Below are 20,526 nucleotides of genomic sequence, written 5' to 3'. Positions count from 1 at the left end.
TGAATAACATTCATCAAACAATAACGCTTCACCATTCAAATATGTTCTACACCACCGTACCTTCATCGACTCGTCGTAGCTCAGGAGTTGCAGGTTTGGTGGCAGGGCAGCATGGAAGGCCAGCTTGTTCACCCATTCACTCAGCGATTCCTTCGAGTTGGTCATGAACAGGAACTCGGAACCATCGAGCAACACCAGCCGAAACACGTTCTTCTTCTTGGTGTAGTTTTCCGCCCGCTCGCATTTGGCGTTCAGTATATTGACGGGGGCAGTGGCCGCCTTTTGCATCGCAAAGTCTTCCCCATCCTTGAAGAAGCACAGCAGCTGACCGCACAGCACGGTGTAGAACGGTTTCCACGACCGTACCGGAGCTTTCTTGCCACCGGATTGCAGTTCGTGCTTACGTTCCAGCATTCCCTGTATCTCTACCGGCGGCAGAAGCGAAGCGTCCGACTCGGATCCTGGCCCACCGGCCCGCTGATTCTTGCGGAAACTCTGCGCACGCCGTCGTGTCGTGAACGAGGGTGCACGCTTGACCGGTTTCAGACCCATCTTCATGCTCTCTGCCCGCTTGATATTGCTGTCTGAGCCACGACGCAAGCGCTCTTGAAGCATCGTTGCAAACGAGTTCGATTTCTGCACCGGACTGGTTTGGTCTGCACCGCTCACATTGCCGGCAGTCATACCGCCGCTAATATTCATCATGCCGCCCGACGCGGACGAGTCTTTGCGATCAGTCATCACACTGGCTCCGACAGGCGACAAAGGACCAGACGGACTACTGACCATGCCCGAGACCGGGCCGAGCCCGTCGTTGTAGCCATTGATCGAGATCGGTTCCCGACGACGCCGTTCTTCCGTGATCCTTTGTACCTCCTTCTGTTTAAGAGCTTCATGGCGTTCGCGCTCGATTCGTTCCTTCTCGGCGATGCGGGCCGCCTGTTCTGCTTCGAGCTGCTTCTTAAACTTCTGCTCAAGCAGTGTGATGCGTTTCAATGCCAACACTTTCTCCTCCTGAGCGGCAACTGTTTTCTCGAAATCTTCGTGCTTTCGTAGCAAATCCTCAACCTGTGCGATCGAGTCTCCCAGCTTCGATTCTTTCAGTTGCATTTGACGACTAATGATCCAGCTTTCCATGTCTTCCGCCTCTTTCAGGAATCGCTGCGTATCCAAATTAAGCTCGTACATCTCCAAACGCTGCACGATCGTATTGTCGAGCAAGCGTTTGCGCTGCTCCAAAACGGCAATCTTGTCTTGCACTTCGTTGGCCAGGAAGTGCTTGTCTTGGATCAATTTCCGCCCAGTACGGTTAAACACTTCGAACGCTTCCTTTCGAGCGTCCACTTCGGTTCGATGCTCTTTGATCTTACCGATGAGTGCCTCTGCACCGGCAACATCCTTAGCCAGATCCGGTGCGGTGATCTTCGCCAGCATCTCATTGATCCAAGCCATCAAATCGCGATACTCATCAAAGTAGGCCTGCAATTGCTCGGCCTGCGTAAGCTTCTCCTTACGCTGAACTGTTCGGTCTTTCAGCTCGGACCACACCTCGATCGTTTCGTCACGCTTCACCTCAATGTGTTCCTTTGCGTCGGGATACGTGTCCGCGAGCTTTTGAGCTTCATTCACAACCGACTCCAGCTGCTCCTTGATCGCGCCCAATTCCGCCTCGAAAGCTTCGTGCGTGCGTACGAGCGATTGTATCGTCTCCAGATCGTGACCATAATCCTCCGACAGCACGGAGGATATCTTCTCGTTGATCCAAGCGATCGTCTCGTCAGCAGTTCTATCAAACACGTGTACCTGTCGGGCGCCGGCCAACGCTTCCTGGCGGGCCACCACCAGATCTTTCAGCTCTTCCCACAGCTGCTTAGTTTCATCGCGTTTCACCTTGATTGTGTCGCGGTTGGGATTGCCCTCGCTCAGCAGTGCTTCGCCCTTGGCTACACAGGCCGTCAAACGTGACTCATTCGCGTTCAGATTCGATACAAAGGATTCAAACTGTGCCGTCAGTTGCTCGACGTGTTCTACATCCGTACCGTACTCCTCGGAACCGGCAGTAGTCATCTGGACTTCGATCCACTCCTGCAGATCATCGATCTCACGCACAAACTCGTACAGCTTCTTCATTTCGGCCAACTTCTTTTCGCGCTCCGCTGCCAACCGGTTCAGCTCCTGGAACTGGTACTGAATTTTATCGTTTTTGCTCTTGATCTTCTCACTATCGAAGTGTCCACGAGCTTGCAGACCACTGGCAAGGGTTTCAATTTTCCCCACCGTCGGCTTGAACGCACCCAGTTCACGCTGAAGCCCATCCAGCTTCTTCTGCAACGAGGCTACAGAATCTTCATCCTTGCCATAGTCCTGCGATGAAATGATTGGTTTCTTCTCGCGCAACCAAAACTCTGCCTCGTTTGCTTCTGCGTAGAACTGTTGGCTCTCCACAGCGTCCAGCAGTCGCAGCCGCCGGACGTTGGTGAGATGGCGGAGGTTTACCAACTTGCTCTGCAGTTGACCACACTGTCGCTCGATTTGCTCCACGGCGTAGTGATTGTCACGGATCATCTGTTGGCCACGCTGCACCAGGGCCGATATGATTGGTTCCTGAATCAAGATCTCCGCCTCAAGAGCCTGATGCTTCTTCTGCAGGCTCTGCACCGCGGTTAGGCTGCTACCCAGATCCTTCGATGCTGCCTGCGGTTCTTTCTCGTTCAGCCAAAGCAGCTCATCTTCGGCATCGCGCAGGAACTGGTGCAACTGAAGCGAGTCTTCCAAATTGTCCCGGCGTATTGTGGTAGGTTCGTGCAGCGAATGGAAGCGTTTGATCGTGACCATCGCACTCTCGTGCAGTTCGTCCTTCAAGAAGTGGTCAGAAGACAACATCTTTGCGTCCGTTGCCTTGATCTGTTCGCATGTATCCGCATGATGGGCAACGTCGGCCTCGAGCATGTCGTGCTTCTTCAGCAGATTGTGCACGGATGCCAAGTCGCGGCCATAATCTTCGGAAGACAATTGCGCCTCCACCTCATCCATCCAGTTGTTGAAATCTTCCAGACTGCGCTGGAACAACAACGCTTCATACGCTTCCGCCAGGCGCTCTTTCTTCTCGCGAGACGCTTCGCGTAGCTTCTGCCATTCGTTCTCGACTATATCCAGCTGCTCTTGTACCAAGCTGCTAGCGTAGTGTTCGGCGTTAATCAAAGACTCGCCTTCCTCAATAACGGCCGTCACACGGCCGGAATTGGCGAGGAGCTCCGCGTCGAAAGCGGCATGCTTCTGAATTTTGCTCTGCAAATTGCTCGGCTCCCGATAGTTCTCATCTAGCGCGATTTGCATCTTCTGATTGGTCCATTTTTCAACCTCGTACAGCGATCGCAGGAATTGCTGTAGCTGCAGACTTTCCTGCAGCTTTTGCTTCCGTGTTTCTGCCGACGCAAGTAGTTTGTCCTTGCGGCTGACCACTGCATACAGTCGCTGCTTGATCACGTCCGCTTCGAATGGGCTTTCGGCCAAAATTTCCTCCGCAAATCGCTCCAGTTCGCCGATGCGATTTGAATGTAGCAGCTTTTCAAATGCTTCATGCTTCTTGATCAGTGCCTCCACCGCTGTGAACGACTCGCCAAGATCATCATTGTTCAAGAACGCCTCTTTGTTGGTTAACCACTCAACGATTTGGTCGGCCTGCTCTTTGAACAGCTGCAGCTGGTGGGCCTCCTTCAGACCACGGAAACGGCCCTTCCACGAATCGTGCAGATGTTTGTTCAGATCTTCCAAATTGCGCAACGCCTTTTCCACATGGTCATTGCGCACTGAAGATTCGCGGTTCTCTGCCACCAAACGCTCTCCGTGTTCTTGCAAGTCCCGGAAAACGAGATCTCGTCCATCGATTTCCGCCTTGCGCTCGTGATGTAGCTGAATCTGTGCCTCGCAATCTGCAATGGTGGCTGGGTTGCTGGCCGAGTCCATGCGCTTAATCATTTCATTAGCCCACAGCTCCAGTTCTTTCACGTTTGCGGTGAACTTGTGCGCTGTGTATCCTTGCTTTAACATTTCAGCGCGCTTCACACTAGCGTTCTGGAGCTCATTCCACTGTTTTCTAAGCTCGTCCAGTTTCTCCACGATGTTGATTGCGTTGTCCGGATACTTGTCGGCCAGTGCCGCAGCGCTCGTTTCATGTTCGCGAATCTTTTGCTCCACCGCCGTCATGTCTCGTTCGATAGCTTCCTGCTTACGTTTCAGCGCTTCGACAGCGATGAGATCGCGCCCGGTATCATCTACGCTCATTGCAAGCATCTTCTCAGCAATGCGTTCAGCTGTATCGTCCACATCTCGATTGAATACGTGTATTTCATACGCTCCGGCAAGCAGATCGCGATAGCGACTCAGTGCACCTTGCAGCGACTTCCATTTGCTGTTAAAGTTTTCTCTGCGTTGTTGCACATTCTTTCCTTCGACTTTGTCCTGGCTAACCAACTTATCCGCCAGCTGGTTGATATTCTTGATGCGCTGATCATCCACGCGCATGTCACTATCCACGTCGTCCAGCTTCCGTCGCAAGGCATTGCAATGCTCCAAATCGCGTCCCGTTTCACCGGCATGGATCATCATTTCCTTGTCGCGGATCCAAGCCTCGAGCTTATCAAGCTGTGTATTGAACTCCAAAATATCTTGTGCCTCCTTCAATCCGCGGCTTCTAGAGGCCAGCTCGTTCAAAAGCACGTTCCAAGATTGCATCAACTTCACCAGCTCATCCTGGATCTCTCCGGCGCATTCGTGCTTTTTAGCGATCAACTTCTCACCCTTGTCACGCACCTCCCGGATTCGGCCCTCATTGGCGTTTACTTCCGCATCGAAGGCCTGCAGTTTCTTTAGCTTTTTCACCTTATCCTCCATGTTACTGGCACCGGCGTAGCTGTGGGCATCCGCTTCAAGCTTCTTTTGCTTTTCGTTGATCCATGCTCCAGCCTCAGCACAGTCGCGAATGAATTGCGCATAAAGCAATGCATTTGCCAGCTTCTGGCGGCGCAATGCGCACAAGTCTTTCACCTTTTGGCGCCGTTCCACGATCTCCCGCAAGCGTCGACGAATGTTCTCGCTGTCGTAGTGATTCTGCTCGACTAGCTTACGACCGTGCTCTTGCAGTATCGCAACCTTTTCATCCTGTGTTTGGATCAGCTTCTCGAATGCTTCATGCCGCTTAACCTGATCCTGCACTACCTCGACCGTTTGCCCAAAGTCTGAGCTGGATAATGTAGCTTCCTGGCCGCTGGAAATATTGTCGATAACCTTCGCATCCCGCATGAAGCAGAACAGGTCGATCTTTTGTTCAAGCAAGATTTTCTTCTTGTTGTACGCGGAATGCAGCTTTGCTCGCTCGTCCAGCAGGGCGGAACATTTTTCTTCTACCTCCGTCGCCGCGTAATGGCCTGTTTGAACCATGGAATCGCTGAGCTCATTCAACTCGCGAAACGTTTGCTCACGGGCCTCGATTTCGCCGTATATGGCATCGTGCTGAATCTTCAAAGCAGTCGCCCCTGCGGCATCGCTCACATGTTCTTCAGCTTGCAGCGCCGCTCGTAAGTTAGTTGCCCACGACATCAGATCGCGAACCTGCGTTAGGAAGTGCTGCAGATCGCAGCTTGCGTGCAATTGATCATTGCGCAGAGCCGACTTCTCTTTCAGCACATTCCAGTACTGGATTACATTTTCCTGCTCAGCCGCTATGGCCTTTGCGTTATCGCCAGGATATTTCGTTTGCAGACGCAATGAGTCGTCCACCAACACCTGCAGCTGAGCTTCGAGAGGCACTAGCTCGTTTTCAAATGCTTCATGTTTGCGAGCAAGTGCCAGAGCAGAGTTCAAATCTTTTCCCAATTCACTGGATAGAGCAGCATTCTTATCCTGCGAAAAGACAATTAATCATACCAACAAGTTTATAACAATGTATTTTCAATTGCACATCGCATTGTTGCCAACTTACCTGAATACGGAACAAAGCTTCGGCTGCATCACGATGGAATCTGTGAATTTCGCCAGCAGCGTGAAGTTTCTTTTCACGTGCGTCCAGCTGCTCAAGGAGATGTTGCCAAGCATTGCTGTGAAGATGTCGGGATAATCATTAGTTTAATGAAGCCGCACAGTTGTGCCACAATTAGACACCACATCATTTCTATCTATGAAAGCATTGTATCGAAAATCTTGAATTGTCGTTAATTATGGACACAGGTAGATATTTCCGTTCAGACACAAAAATACATATAGTTTAAAGCTTCAAGTTAAAATGCATAAATATTAGCTGTCTAAGAGAGTACGTACAAATGAAAATGCAAACAGAACTACGAATTTTCGAGATTGAAGATGAATGAACATGGATTTGCTAGAGATATTCATCACACACACACACACACACACACACACACACACACACACACACACACACACACACACACACACACACACACACCACACACACACACACACACACACACACACACCACACACACACCACACACACACACACACACACACACACACACACACACACACACACACACACACACACACACACACACACACAAACACACACACACACACACACACACACACACACACACACACACACACACACACACACACACACACACACACACACACACACACACACCACACACACACACACACCACACACACACACACACACACACACACCACACACACACACACACACACACACACACACACACACACACACACACACACACACCACACACACACACACACACACCACACACACACACACCACACACACACACACACACACACACACACACACACACACACACACACACACACACACACACACACACACACACACACACACACACACACACACACACACACACACACACACACACACGTTAGCACAACGATTGATTAGCACAAAATAACAGAGAATGATAGGAAATTCACTCATTTACCGTAAGTTGTCATACATATCGACGACATCCAACTGTGCTTCGGAAAAAGATCTTTACGAGATGGCACATTTTTGTTATTGTTTTTTTTTCATTTCAAATAGAAGAAACCAAGGGATATACAGTGAGAGAAGAGCAGTAGAAGAGAGGGCATGCACGAAAAGAAACACGTATACCGGAAGAGGGAATAAATACAAGGAGAGAATATTTTTGTGAGTTAGTTTTGGTACTGTACAGGCCAAATTAAGATTTTTTTAAAGACACCAACCATGCTAACGCATCTAACTTACCTTAAGAGTTCTTGCCGTTTTTCGATTTCCGAAACATACGGACTATCTCCACCAATCAGCTTTTTTGCAAAGTTTTCACATTGATTGAATCGCTCCGCTCCAACTTCGATGCGATGTTTCAGGTCGTCGAATTTGTTTTGAAGAATCTACGATACAACAATAGTCAAATATTGCCGGTACTGCACCTGCAATGCCAACCACAACTACTAAACTTACCAGCAAGTGTTCATAATCATGACCGTAGTCCTCCGAATTGACTGCCTGTTCCTGCTCCTTAATCCACTGTTCCAGCTCGGCAGACTCAACGAAGTACTCGTGTCGATACAGACTTTCCATCAAGCGCAGCTGCCGCTGGCCGGCAAGCCGCTGCAACGATTTAAGCATCTTCTCGATCAACTGTTGTTTGGCTGCAATGACTTTGCTGTCGGGATGTTTCGCCGCGATCATGGCCGATGCTGTGTGACCCATCTCGGACACGATACCGGAGTAGGTGTCCAACTCTAGTTCTATAACCTTGTGCTTGGTTAGTAACTTGGTAGCTGAGTCTCGATCACGGCCATAATCCGACGAACGTAGCACATTGTTGCGTTCTCCCAGCCATGTTTCAATTTCACCCGCGTCGGACAAATACTGTTGCGCCTTAAGCGATAGTTCCAGCTTACGCGACCGTTCCGCAGACTGTTCTTGAAGATCGGCCCAGGCTTTCTCAAGCGAGTTGCACAGTTCTTTCACTTTGGCCCTCTCCGGATGGTTCTGGTTGATCAGGTTTTCAGCCGATGTCAATGTTTTGTTAATCATCGGCTGATGTCCCTCGATTTCCGCTTCCAACTTTTTGTGCTTCTTTGAAAGACTCTGCGCTTGGTGAAGATTTTGGCCGATTACCTCTGATTTCGCGGCCGGAAGATGCTCATTGATCCACTGAAGCTCCGTGTCCAGCTCGAACACAAATTTGTGGAAACGTAGACTTTCGTCCAGCGCATCGCGACGTTGACGCGCCGGTGTTTTTAGTCCAGCGAACTGAGCTTGTAGCTTTTTAGTCTCATTCTGAATGTTGTTGGCATCGAAGTGGCCCTCGTGCGCCATCTCCTCTCCAGTAGTGACCAGCTCCGCTACCTTCTGCTCCCAAAGCGCAATGTCGTTTTCCAACACTTGATGCTTGTTCATCAGCTCTTTGCAGCTACGCAAATCGTTGCCCACCTGCTTGCTCTGAAGTGCATGATCCAGCTCCTCGAACTTACTCTTCGAGTCTTCAATATAGCGATTATGTTCCCGTTGCAGTGCAGCCTGTTCAAGTCGCCTTCCCTTGTCCAAGGATGTCGCCACCAGGTCCTTCCAGTTCTGGTTGATAGCCGCTAGCGTTTCGCTCACCTCACCCGCTCGGTTGTTTGTCTTGATCAACGACTCACCCTCTTTGTTGACCATACGCAACTGACCCTCGTTGGCTCGCAGTTCTCGCTCGAAGGCCTTGTGCTTCTGCAATTTACGCGGCAGGTTGGAAAGGTCCTTGTAACTTTCATCGCTTGCAATTTTCGTCTTGTCCGCCAGCCACCTATTCAAATCGTCCACATCTGACGAGAACTTCTGGAAATCCTTCGATGCTTGCAGTGCATTTCGCCTCTTCTGGGCGAGCTCCTTTACCCGTTCTCGGCGCGCCAGTACCTGACCTCGTCGGTCATCGATGTACGTCGCGTTGTAGTGATTGTTGCGAATCAACCGATCGGCACCTTCGGAGAAGTTCTTCAAAATTTTGTCCTGTGCTCCGAGAGAATTCTCAAAATCAATGTGTCGCTTCATTATAGCTTCCACATCGTCTAACGAGTTACCCAAATCATCGTATTCTAGATAAGCCTCGTGACTCTTGGTAGTCGCATCGATTTTGTCTGCCTCACGGTTAAAGATTTGCAGCTCGATGCATTGTTGTAGCTTCTTCTCCTTCGCCAACCAGGCACCATGCAATCGCTGACGCTCTGCCTCCAGTTTGGCTATCTTGTTTGCCATTTCATGATCTTCTGTCAAGGCAGGATTTCGCTCAATTATCTGCTGACCAAGTTTGGCAAGCTGTACAAACTCATCATCATGAGCGTTAATATCCTCGCCCAAATCTTTGTGCTTCTTTAGCAACTTTTCTGCCGTCTCGACATCCCGTGCAGTTTCTTCGGCGGTCAATTGGTTGTTACATTCCGCAATCCAGTTCAGCAGCGCCTTCGTGCTGTTGTTAAAAATCTGCTGTCCGACGGCATTCTCCAGCCGTGACCGTCGTTCTTTCGCCTTTTCTTGCACCTTTTGCCACAGGTTCTGAATATCGCGCTGCTTTTCGCTGACGTTGTCGCGCTCCGAAGGGTACGAATTTTTCACGGTGTTGCCGAGAAGGTTCACTCGACTTACCTTCTCCTTCACTGGAGCCAACTCGCGTTCAAGATTTTCATGACGACGCTGCAGCGCTTGCACGGTCTTCAGATCTGGACCAACCTCAGCCGTATCGAGCTGCGTCATCTTTTCGTTCATCCAATCGATTGCTTCTTCGCACGTGCGATAGAACAATTCCACGCTGGATGCTCCCTCGAGACTTTTCTCCTTCTGCCCTTTCAGGTAGTTAAGATGTTCCCACATCTGGTGGATCTGTCGCTGACGAGCTTTCACCTTGTCCAGCTGCGAGTGACCCTGGCGCACGAAATCTTCCACGTCCGAATCGATCGCTTCGACGCGCTTGGAAGACGCGGAAAGATCATTTACAAACGTTTCAAACTGGCGTCTCGCGGTCTCCACACTGCCCTTCGGATCGTCGGTACGAAGCATTTTTTCCTTATCCTTTATCCATTTTTCGAAATCATCACATTCGCGATAGAAACGGAACAGACAGATCGAGTCCTCGAGCAAAGCGCGACGTCTTTCAGCTAGATCCTGCAGCTGATCGTACGTACCGTTGATATGTTTTTGGCGCTTATCAACGCTATCGTTACTATCGACAGCCGACGATTCGTCACCTTTTGCGCGACGTTTTACGAGCGGCTTCATCTGACTAACCTTTGCCGGTCGCACACGCTTAACCTGTATCACCTCCTTCACCAGGATAGTTTTCTTCACCTTCTGCATCACCTTTACCTTTTCTGCTTTGCGTACCAGACAGGGAACGGGCCGTGGTTCGATTTCCTTCACATAATTTGCCGGCACAAATCCTTCCGTACCGTCAAGCTTGCGAACGTTCCACCAATCAACGTTGTTTTTGTTTTGCAGAATCATTACGTCCCCTTTGGCCACTTTCATGTTTTGACCCTCGAAGCGATACAAAGCTTGAACGTGCGGAAGCAACTTGTTCTCTGTCACTGTACGATGCTCTAGTCGCTCTACGGGTTCATCTTCCCACACCTCCTTCGGGACCAAACGCGTCTCGTTGACCCACTCTTCTTGTTCCATTTCTTGCACAGGTTCCGGTTCGGCCGACAAGTCGAGCGTGCAAATTCCTGCCTTGATCAGCTTTTCCGCCTGCTGATTTAAATTCAAAATGTCGCCCGAGTAAGCGTTCAGCTCTCCTTGCAGGTCCCGATGGCGCTGCAGCAGTGCTTGGGCCGAAGGTTCATCTACGCCAAAGTCATCCGAAGCAACCAATGCCATTTTTTCATTCAACCACGAATCAGCTTCATTCGCGTCGGCATAGTACTGGTAAGCTTCAGCAGCGTCCTCAAGCTGTCGCTTCCGTAAGTCCACCAGATCTTCCAGTGCTTTCCAGTGCTCCTGGAGCGAATCAATCTTTCCTTGCACATCCGACATACGTGAATGTTTATCCACTATCAGCTTCTTTCCTGCTTCGGTGATCTGATTGGATTTTGGTTTTCGTACTTTCATCTCATCTTCCAGCGCTTTATGCTTCTGCTGAAGTGACATGACAGCTCGTAGATCCTTTGCCGTGATGCCTGCCTTACATATGCGCTGCTTATCCACCAACCAACCTTCCTCGTTCTCGTGATCCTCCACGAACTGGTAAAAATCGCGGGCTTCATCCAAACGTGCACGCCGAGCTGCGCTCATTGCCAAAAGTTCTTCATACAACTTGGCCAATTCGGCTAGCTTTGCGTCCAGCTGACTCGTATCTTTGTAATCTCCCCTTTTGAACGCTTCACCCTGCCGCACATAGCGGCGCTGCGTCTCTCCAAGCGTTGTGACCTGTAGCTCAAGCAAGGAATGAGCCTGCAGAAGCTCTTCCACCCCCAACAGGTGCGGCCCTACATCCTCTGAGGCAAACTGTGCTTGAAGTGCCTTTATGGTTGTCATCGTTGCATCGATCTCCCGCAACAAATTCATCAAGGAACTCATCTGCGACAGCTTCAGCTTATGATTTTCCAGCAGCTCTAGCAACTCTTTCCACTTCGTGATGACTTCTAGCTCGCGCTTCTTCACACGATCCTTACCGTGATAGTTCTCTTGGTGCAGTTCGTTGCACATATCGGTCAGATCATTGAACCGATCGGCACGAGCCAGGATATCGGCCGAGATGGCTTCGTGCTTTTTCACGGTGGCATCCACTTGCCGCAAGGCAGGGCCGTACCGAGGATCCGTCAGCACCTGTATCATCTCGTTCAGATATCCTTCACGCAGGACGGACTTTTTCTCAAACTTGAAGTTTAGCTGCTCCAGCTTCTCTTGTCGCAAAAGTTCGTCACGCAGTGCGACTTCCCTGTTATGTTCCGCATTTTCCAGACGCTGCCATGCTTTCTCGATATCGTTTATCATCTTACCATCCTGCGGGGTATAGTGCGGTTGATTTAACGATTTCAGAAGCGTATTCACATGAAAGTAAAGGGCCTCGATCTCACTGCGCTCCTTGTACTTGGGTGGCTTTTCTACCGTACGGTACTCCTTGAACGCAAGCAGCTCACCCTGAATGCCCTCGACAGAGTTGGGGAAGTTGCGCTTCTCCAACTCCACCGTTTTGGCCCGTATCCAGCTCAGCAGGTTCGTTATCAAGTGCTCGAACTGCATTTTCTTTTTGTCCGCATCCATCAGCTTGTTGACAATGTTTGCAATACGCTTTCCGCCCTTTTGTTCGCTCTTCATCCGGGCGAACGTATGATAGTATGAGGCAACGTACGTCAGGATCGATTTTTCGTCCGGTCTGGCTGTGTCGATATCTTCGGCGTCCAGCAGCTGCGGAATACCCAGCTCCCGCTCCGCAACATCAAACGCATGGTTGAGATTTTCAATATTCCGTCCGGGCATGAGGCTGTTGTAATCGAACAAATCGGGCCGATGTGAGTGAATAAGTGCGTTGAAGCCGAGACCCGAACGCCACGAGTTGGTAAAATCGGTAATGTGCACATGTTGGTATCCATGGGTTTTTCGCTGGCACCACAGCAATAATGCATCTTTGGCAGATTTCTTTTCCGATGACTCATTTTCTTCGTCCTACAAAACGACATTAGAAAAAATAAAAATCATTAACTGCCGTTGACAAGATGCGTAAAGGATCAGGTACAATGCCTGCGACAGACCGATCGTCTTATCGATCAGATTTATTTTTGCAACGACACATTTAGACTGTGGGATGAATACGACACACATTTTGTAATTAGTGGACACTCATCACAAAACTAGCACCGTTTAAATATTCCCTGTCTCATATAAACACTAACCGTACACACAACCTGGCAACAATCTATAATCTTGTCTAAGCACATGAAAAAATCGTTTTAGTGTGATTACATTCGTGAACGTGGACGGTGATGATAGCTACTAATAAATTACTGATTTTATTAACATAATGCAACTTTATCGCTCAATGTTCGGAGAGAAGCCCCAGTTTTCTGTTTTACATAACGCACACTTACCACGTCGATTTCGATCTCCTGAATCTGGAAACGAAGAATGATCGTCCAAATCAGGCCGAGAATAAGGCGGGGATTATGGTCTACGATGTCTTCCGCACCGATCGATTCCAGGCGAACCTACAAGCGAAAGGAATGTGAGAAGAAAGAACCGATGATTAACGTAACTCTGCAAGACAATCGACGGAGTTAATGGCGCCATTTCTCATAACGGCCGATACTCGTTCGGTCTCCCGAATTGATCGTTCAGTCAAATAAAGCTGTGGAGGATATACAAAACTTACTAATAAAAAAATAATCAGCTCTACTCTCTATTCCTACAGGTTTCGACTGCGCGTTTCGATCAAATTCTTTTAACCAATCTAAACTAAAGCCAGGAAAAATTTGCTCAATGTCCGATAGACACACCCCAACCGAAAAGAAACTTGTTTTTCTTCAAATGTGTGGTTGTTAACTGTTCACTGAAGGTGATGTTGCGGCGCGGTTAGCCTAATTGAATTAGCTTCATTCTTCTGGCGGTAGGAAAAACCCGTTCGACTGCTGTTCCTCGACTCGGATCCGTCCTATACGCAGGTTTTGGTCTGCTGCTGACTTCAACGAAGCTAATTTATCGCATACATCACCTGTTCGCATGATTCTTCGCTCTTTGCTGAGCGCTCTTTAATTGAAAACGCTGCAAGCTAGCCGTCGACGAGAAAAGTAGCATCGCAAGCAAAGAAGCACTACTTGAGCTCAACGAACCGAAAACCCCGAATGTTGCTGACTCTCACTATGTATGGGCAAAAGAGATATCGGTGAGAACTGAATGCTAATCATTCTTCATCTCACTGGAAGTATCTTGAGATCCATTCCTAACAACTAGCGTGTGAAACAAATAGATTGTTGTATAACCACCAACGGGAATAGATTTGCTTTGGAAACATGTTGTATCAATTGTTTATTGATTTCAAAGTTAGCAGTTTTTTTTAATTCTTGCTTGTTTGTTACTATTTTGAAATAACTCGTTTTGTTCAGATTGTACCAACGGATATAATTTTATACGGTACAGACATTCTGCAGTACACAAAAGCAAGACATTTTATTGTATTGTACTGAATATCTGTATATTTTTACAAAATATCATGACCCACATTTAATAACAAAAAGAAATCACGATTTCATCGTTTTTACACCTCAACTCTCGAACAATCCAACCACCATTGGATTAAAACAAAAGCCCGTTTGCTATTCCACAATACTGTGTACTTTTTTTTTTGTCTATTTTTGACTGCATAGCGCACATTCATAAACGTGCTTCAGTTAACGCACATGGGGCCGAGATTGTCTGCGCACAAAAGTATCCATGGCCTGTGCCGAATCACTAATTCAATTTGGAATGGATAAAATGCGAATCGCACCTAGCGAGAAAGCGTTTGACAACAATATCCCCATTGCAAAACACAGACACTACCACCACCACTAAAACACAATGACTGTGCCGCCGCCCGTACAAAATCCACCACTAACACATGTCTAACCGAACCAAAGTCCATACGGAGGAAGGTAAGTAATGGCTTTCGTCAAGTGCGGAAGCGATGCATTAAGGCGATTTTGGCGGAATTGGCAAACTTGAGTAGTAAAATGGCAAGTCGCTTAAAAATAGTTGCTTTTAAGAAGGGGTTTGTTTGAGGGTACTTTTCTTTTCTTATTTGCTTATGACTACTTAGTATCACTATAAACAACAGTTCACGTGCAACACTTTCGTATCACTCGGAAAGGGAAATTTACGTGACCATAATTGCATTAGTCGTTTGGGTCACACATCACAAACCAAACGTTGATCCATCAACAAAGCTTAAGACATTGTGCAAGAGCGTTTTGCCGACAGTCGAAGTTTTGCCTCATTTGACAACACATGACTATCGCACAATTCATACCATAGTTGTACTAATAATGATGTACAGATAGTTTTATCCTTTTCATGGCTTTATTTTTTACGCCAAGTCATAACCTCTGTTTGAATGAAGAGTAAGGTAGAGTTCCGCATTCCGCTACCGAAAGAGGGAAGTAATCGATCGCTTAGCTTAAGCAGCACCGTTCACGCATTGCATAGCGAACATTTGAATGAAATGGTGTTGAGCTATCACTTTGGTTAATCAGTGGCTCACTGCAAGTCGCACTCATACTTGGTTTCGACCGAAAGGGGTCTTCCAATATCGCTAGGTGTTTTATCAAGTGCATCGCAACGTAGAAATAAGTACACAAAACACAACACTACTGCTCTAGTCAATTGTGTTGAGCTTGATCGGTTTCTTTCTGCTATCTGTGTTGCCGGATAGCCTCAAAATAGCAGCCTGGTAGAGAAATGAAAGTTGGCATTTGAGGGCTGTTCGCACATAGAATAAGACAGTTATTTTCAATTGAATCAGCTACTTTTCGCTACAACACGGTCTTGAAAGTGAAATCAACTTGACCACTCACCAAAGTCACGTCACGCATCAACGATACTCACGGATAATACACCGGACGTAAAGGAAAACGGAAAATTATTAGTGTTGAGGCCAGTGCTTTGCTGTTTACCGCTTAGTACAAACTGCAAACTAGTTAAAATACTAATACACTTAAAATAGTTTTAATTAATTTCGCAACTAATTAAAAACCACATTTCAATGGTTCCGTTATTTCCTGCACACTCCTTCAGAGGGACATCCAACAACTGCAAATATTATCCATGCAATATCACACACTATGTCATACTATCTAATACATTATTCAACAGCTGTGAATAAGCCAGCCGTTGTGCATGGGCGTAAAACGGAACCTCACTATAGCTTCGGAACGTGATCTATCGCCAATAAACGAGGGTAAGCGATTGTGTTAAAACCACTTTAGCATTCATAACTTGATCTCGATTGTGATAGAGTGAAATTCATCGACCAGGACCAATCCACCTACTACACCCTTCAGCGTTTGTTTCGCGTTTCGTCGTCCCCCTACTGTCACGGAAGGGATTTTAAAATAATAAAAAAACGTGACCCTCGTTTTACAAAGCACGAAAGTGGTTAACATTGTCTCTCAGTCATTGTAAGGCATAGAATAGTACAAAAATCGTGCAGCCGATCTACTGTGCGGTTACTTCATTTCATAGCTATTTAGTTGTTAAGTCTTACACTGATTTAGGCTGATCTAGACTAGTAAAATGAGGTGAAAAAAAGAAGAAGATGATTTAAAAAAAAGTTAGAATTTTAGAAAGAAAATGATTGTAATTTTCCATCTCAATCATCATATCATTTAGATACATTTGTAACCTTTTTTGACAAAACACATGTACTACATACAACAGTCATTTGTTTACATTTCATCAGGCTGAATGAAATTGATTGGTTTTAAAATGGAATGTCATAATAGTCGTCAAATGTTAATTTCCGTATACAAAATAAACTTTCTGGCATAGTAAATCATCCCCAATATTACATACAATACATCAATTGCTCATGTCTAATGGGCACCTAATCCTTAAAGCTACACATCGTAAAACAATCCAAGTGAAACACGATTATCTCTGTTTTGTTTACATCCACTACAAAATAAAGCATACATCAGTGTTCGATAGTCCTATGACAATACATTTTTCCATGACGTGTTGTTGGTTGAGGCGGGTCTTGGATTTTTTTGCCATGACGAATTCATCGATACAATCACAATCTATTCAACGATTGGCGTATTATTTCGCCAATGCATTGAACTTCCAGAAAAGAGTGATTCGTGCGCGGTTTATCTATCCTATAAAGCCATTGCCTAGGTCAAGGCTGAGTAATTCGGGTAGTCAGTGATCAACCACACCACTGTGGTCGTGTTGATGTTTACACCTCAAATTGTCTACTGACCGACGCGCACGCGTTTCTTACATCACCGTAGGGTGATATAAGGCAATTGTTAAACTGAATATTCGGTAGCTCGCAATAGGTGTGAAATTAATCATTTTAAATCATTGTTTGGAAACCCACCGGCATAATTTAACCACGATTAACTATGGCTTGTAAACTGTATTGCTATTGTATATGACCTAAATGTTCACTGACCCGTTGCAGTGGCTATAAACATGTTGTTTGAAATTGTTAAGGATGGTGATTTTTTGAAACTCATTTCAACGTACCACAGTGCTTACCAGACAGTTTCAACAGATAACCATAAATTATACAATTATTATTTGCAATGTTTTGTAACACCTGATAATGGAAAAGCTCTTTGCCACTTACCTTCGTGTGCAGAAAGGCCAAGCTTTTGTTAACATTCTCTATTTTATGTACACGCATGCGGCCACTGTTTGGCTTGCCCAGCTTCTCACCGGAGATGATTTCCAGCAGCTTCAGAAGCTTTATACCGTCTGCCAGATCGATGAACAGGTCGTCGACCTCCATCTTGGCCTGTGAAACAAAGGTGTGTAAAAGAAAACGAAAAGGGTATTAATTAAGCTCCAATCAAGCAGAACACTAAACGAAACAAACTACTAAAAAAAAACACTGTTTACTAACGCATTCCTAACGATGATGCTAGCGAATCTTGTAATATTTATTTAGCTTTGCATCATTAATATGTTGCATTAGTTCTTGAATGAAACAATGTAATAAATCGGATCTGAGTTAATGCAGCAGCAAACACAAAATGACCGGACTATAACAACGTATAATATGGTTTTGAATATTTCGAATTAGGCTAAACAACGCTAAAACCAACGTGCCTGAACAACATACGACTTTCACGATTAACAAAATTTACTCGTGATTTATGATCTCTAAAGACATAAACCAATACGAGAAACGCCGATTCAAAAACAACAGTCGGTGGTACACAAAAGGCGTTCGAAAAAGATCTGTTCAGCCTCCCGCTGGCGATAATTTGTTTCGTCACCGTCAAAAACTGCGGACCAATAAATTGCACCCAAGAAGCATGGAAGGCGTGATTCTGATTTTCGTTCCTCATTAGCAACACTCCACGGGATGCGAATGCGAGTGTGCCGGACTCTCGCAACCGGAACTGAATCAGGGAGTGTAATAGGTTTCGAGCAGGGAAACGAGGAACGACGCTCCGTCCGTTATTCATTAGCATGGGCCGATTTGGAGTTGAATGTAGAACACGCATTCGCACCATTTTGCGGCCGTTGTTAGCCTATTTCATTTCCCTTTTGCTTCACGGTGGACTGCGCGCTCCGCGAGAGGAGGCAGCATGACTCATTGTTGCTAGAGGAAGCCGGCTTTGGAGAGGCACATGTTTTTAGTTTTTGAAGTGGTCAGCTCCTACAACCTCAACCAACCGCACCCCTCTCACGGCTGCTCTGCGCACGCCTACGCAACTGTTTTGTCTCTCTGAGAAGGATTTATTTTACGGCCCCGATGCCGTAAGTGCAGCTTTACCAGCAGCAGTAAACACCAACAACACCCAAGCGCTCATAACACTAGAATGTCACACTGTGTGGCACATTCAAAGTCAAGTGTTACAGGCGTCGGACAAAACAATGGTAATAAAAAAGTACAATTACACTTTTTACCCAAACGGTTGAGCATTCGCACAGTGTGGCCCACTAACCCACACGGGAGCAGTGGGAGTAGCAGCATGTTGTCGCCTTCCGAGATCTCTGACCCATTTGTTGCTTTTAGCTCGTGGCTTTCGTGCCGGCATTGAGTTTACCCCGTCCGGTTGCTGCTTCCAGCTGTCCCCTTTCTGATACATTTAATAAACTAACAATGACGCATTCGTGAGAAAACGCGCCCATGCCTGGGAAGGGCTGCAGCAGAAGTTGCAATTAGCGATTCAAGCATAGCGAAATCGCGTGAAGCTCGGTAAGAAAATAGGTGAAATGAAACTGCATTTGCTTTACCTCTAACCTAGTTGTGTATTCATGAGATAATGCATACTTCAGCATATTTCTACTGCTATCTATTCTGATCGAAATCGGTTTCGGTTTCTATAATGAATACACGGGGCGGTCCCGTGGTACAGTCGTCAACTTGAACGACTCAATGGCATGCCCGTCATGGGTTCGAGCCTGAAATTGAGCAGTCCCCCCGTTGCAAAGATTGACTTATATCCGGCTGCGTGGTAATGAATTAAACCTCGAAAGCCTGTATATGCCGACATGACCGCGTAGGATGTTACGCCAAATACAAGAAGAATAATGAATACTCGTTTATTCAGGCCCTTCTCAGTAAACGGTATCTCTTAACAATTAATAAATACAACATCCGAAGGTTCACTCAATGAAGATTGACAAAATTTATTATTCTAATCTTGTACACTTACCTTCACCAGAAACGAGTTCATCCATTTTGTAAACGTTTTCTTCTGGATATGCAAACGCTCCTCCTGTAGCGTTTTGATACGCTCATTTTCAAACTTGTGAATGCCCTCCCGTTGAGTCATGTTGGTGCGCTGTTGTACCTGGAACGCATAGCCGCCTGGTTCATAATAGGAACCTATAATCAAAATAAAGAAAAAGAGAGAAAATAACCATTAGAAATGCTTAGTATCTTGTGATATCAAGAGTAAACAGTATGTAATCATTTTTTCATAGATAAGGCACGAGCTTCCTCTCTTGGCTATATTTGGCTGCATATTAGTAAATATTTTAAGCGTAACCTTCACTTACAAGATGATCTATTTGCCGATTTTGCAAAACTCATAGTTTAATCTCGCGTACCAAGCAAACAGCATAGTACCTCTACTTATCGCCAATGTTTGCCTTTACACGATCACGGCGGGCCACCAACAACGACGGCATCAGTAGCATTTGCCGACCATAGAACACTGGGCCAATTGAACTTCAAACGCTTTAAAACGCCGCTAAATCGCTAGAGCTCTAGCTCCTATGCAAAGTGCGCGATGCAAAGCTAGATTTTATAGATGGTAAGGCGTAGTACTAAACAGCTGTGACCATCACGCGGATCGTGACATTCATGGCGTAGTAAGCGAAGCAGAGCAACGGTTGTTATCATCTAAAGTTATTTCGAGATAAGCAGTAACTTGCTGTTATCGTTGGTCACGATTGGACCGGTGACCAGTGTTTCTGTGCACCCTCGAAGCGTTCACTCAGAAGGGCATACACGGCTGAAATAATTCTGTAACAATATGTGTGGTTTTGGCAGTGTGCAGTTTGCATTTCTGTATCAAAGGTTGGCCCGTACAATTCTGTAGACAAACACTCAGCGCAAAACCGATAAAATGGTAGGATCTGCTTTGCAATAATGAATTCCAGATAAAGAAGCGACATTCCACTTTTGCTCGTCTTTTTCACAGATCCCCTTTATCACACACAGCGGAATTTGGTTTAGTATTCTACCAAAGCGATTTGCCTTGCTGCTGTGCCTACATAAAAATGCCTAATCTTTCTTGCTCATATCTTAAATATCTCGTACAATGCATTCCTGCCTTGGTAGCATTCAAGCGCTAAACGCAATTACGCGTTCA

The 20,526-nt window shown here is 46.6% G+C and overlaps 1 protein-coding gene across 5 annotated transcripts in view; it reads right to left on the bottom strand.

Annotated features, from left to right (window-relative positions):
- The window catches only part of LOC121589606 (spectrin beta chain, non-erythrocytic 1), a 51,631-nt gene that overhangs the window by 3,792 nt on the left and 27,313 nt on the right, over positions 1–20,526 (bottom strand). For 4 of the 5 annotated variants that reach the window (XM_041908668.1, XM_041908667.1, XM_041908665.1 and 1 more), the window contains 8 exons: positions 19,363–19,535; positions 17,322–17,489; positions 13,087–13,203; positions 7,481–12,664; positions 7,265–7,410; positions 6,978–7,028; positions 5,981–6,095; positions 61–5,901 (listed from right to left, as the gene is read on the bottom strand). In XM_041908668.1, coding sequence (XP_041764602.1) covers positions 61–5,901; positions 5,981–6,095; positions 6,978–7,028; positions 7,265–7,410; positions 7,481–12,664; positions 13,087–13,203; positions 17,322–17,489; positions 19,363–19,482 — 11,742 coding nt within the window. In that variant the 5' untranslated portion in view covers positions 19,483–19,535. The remainder of the gene's footprint in view (positions 1–60; positions 5,902–5,980; positions 6,096–6,977; positions 7,029–7,264; positions 7,411–7,480; positions 12,665–13,086; positions 13,204–17,321; positions 17,490–19,362; positions 19,536–20,526) is intronic. The other variant, XM_041908666.1, reaches the window with a different exon arrangement.

This window comes from Anopheles merus, chromosome 2R (genome assembly GCF_017562075.2).
Source record: "Anopheles merus strain MAF chromosome 2R, AmerM5.1, whole genome shotgun sequence".
NCBI classification, from domain to species: Eukaryota; Metazoa; Arthropoda; class Insecta; order Diptera; family Culicidae; genus Anopheles; species Anopheles merus.
Note: the sequence above shows the minus strand (reverse complement) of the source record. Positions and strands in the feature narration are given on the sequence as shown.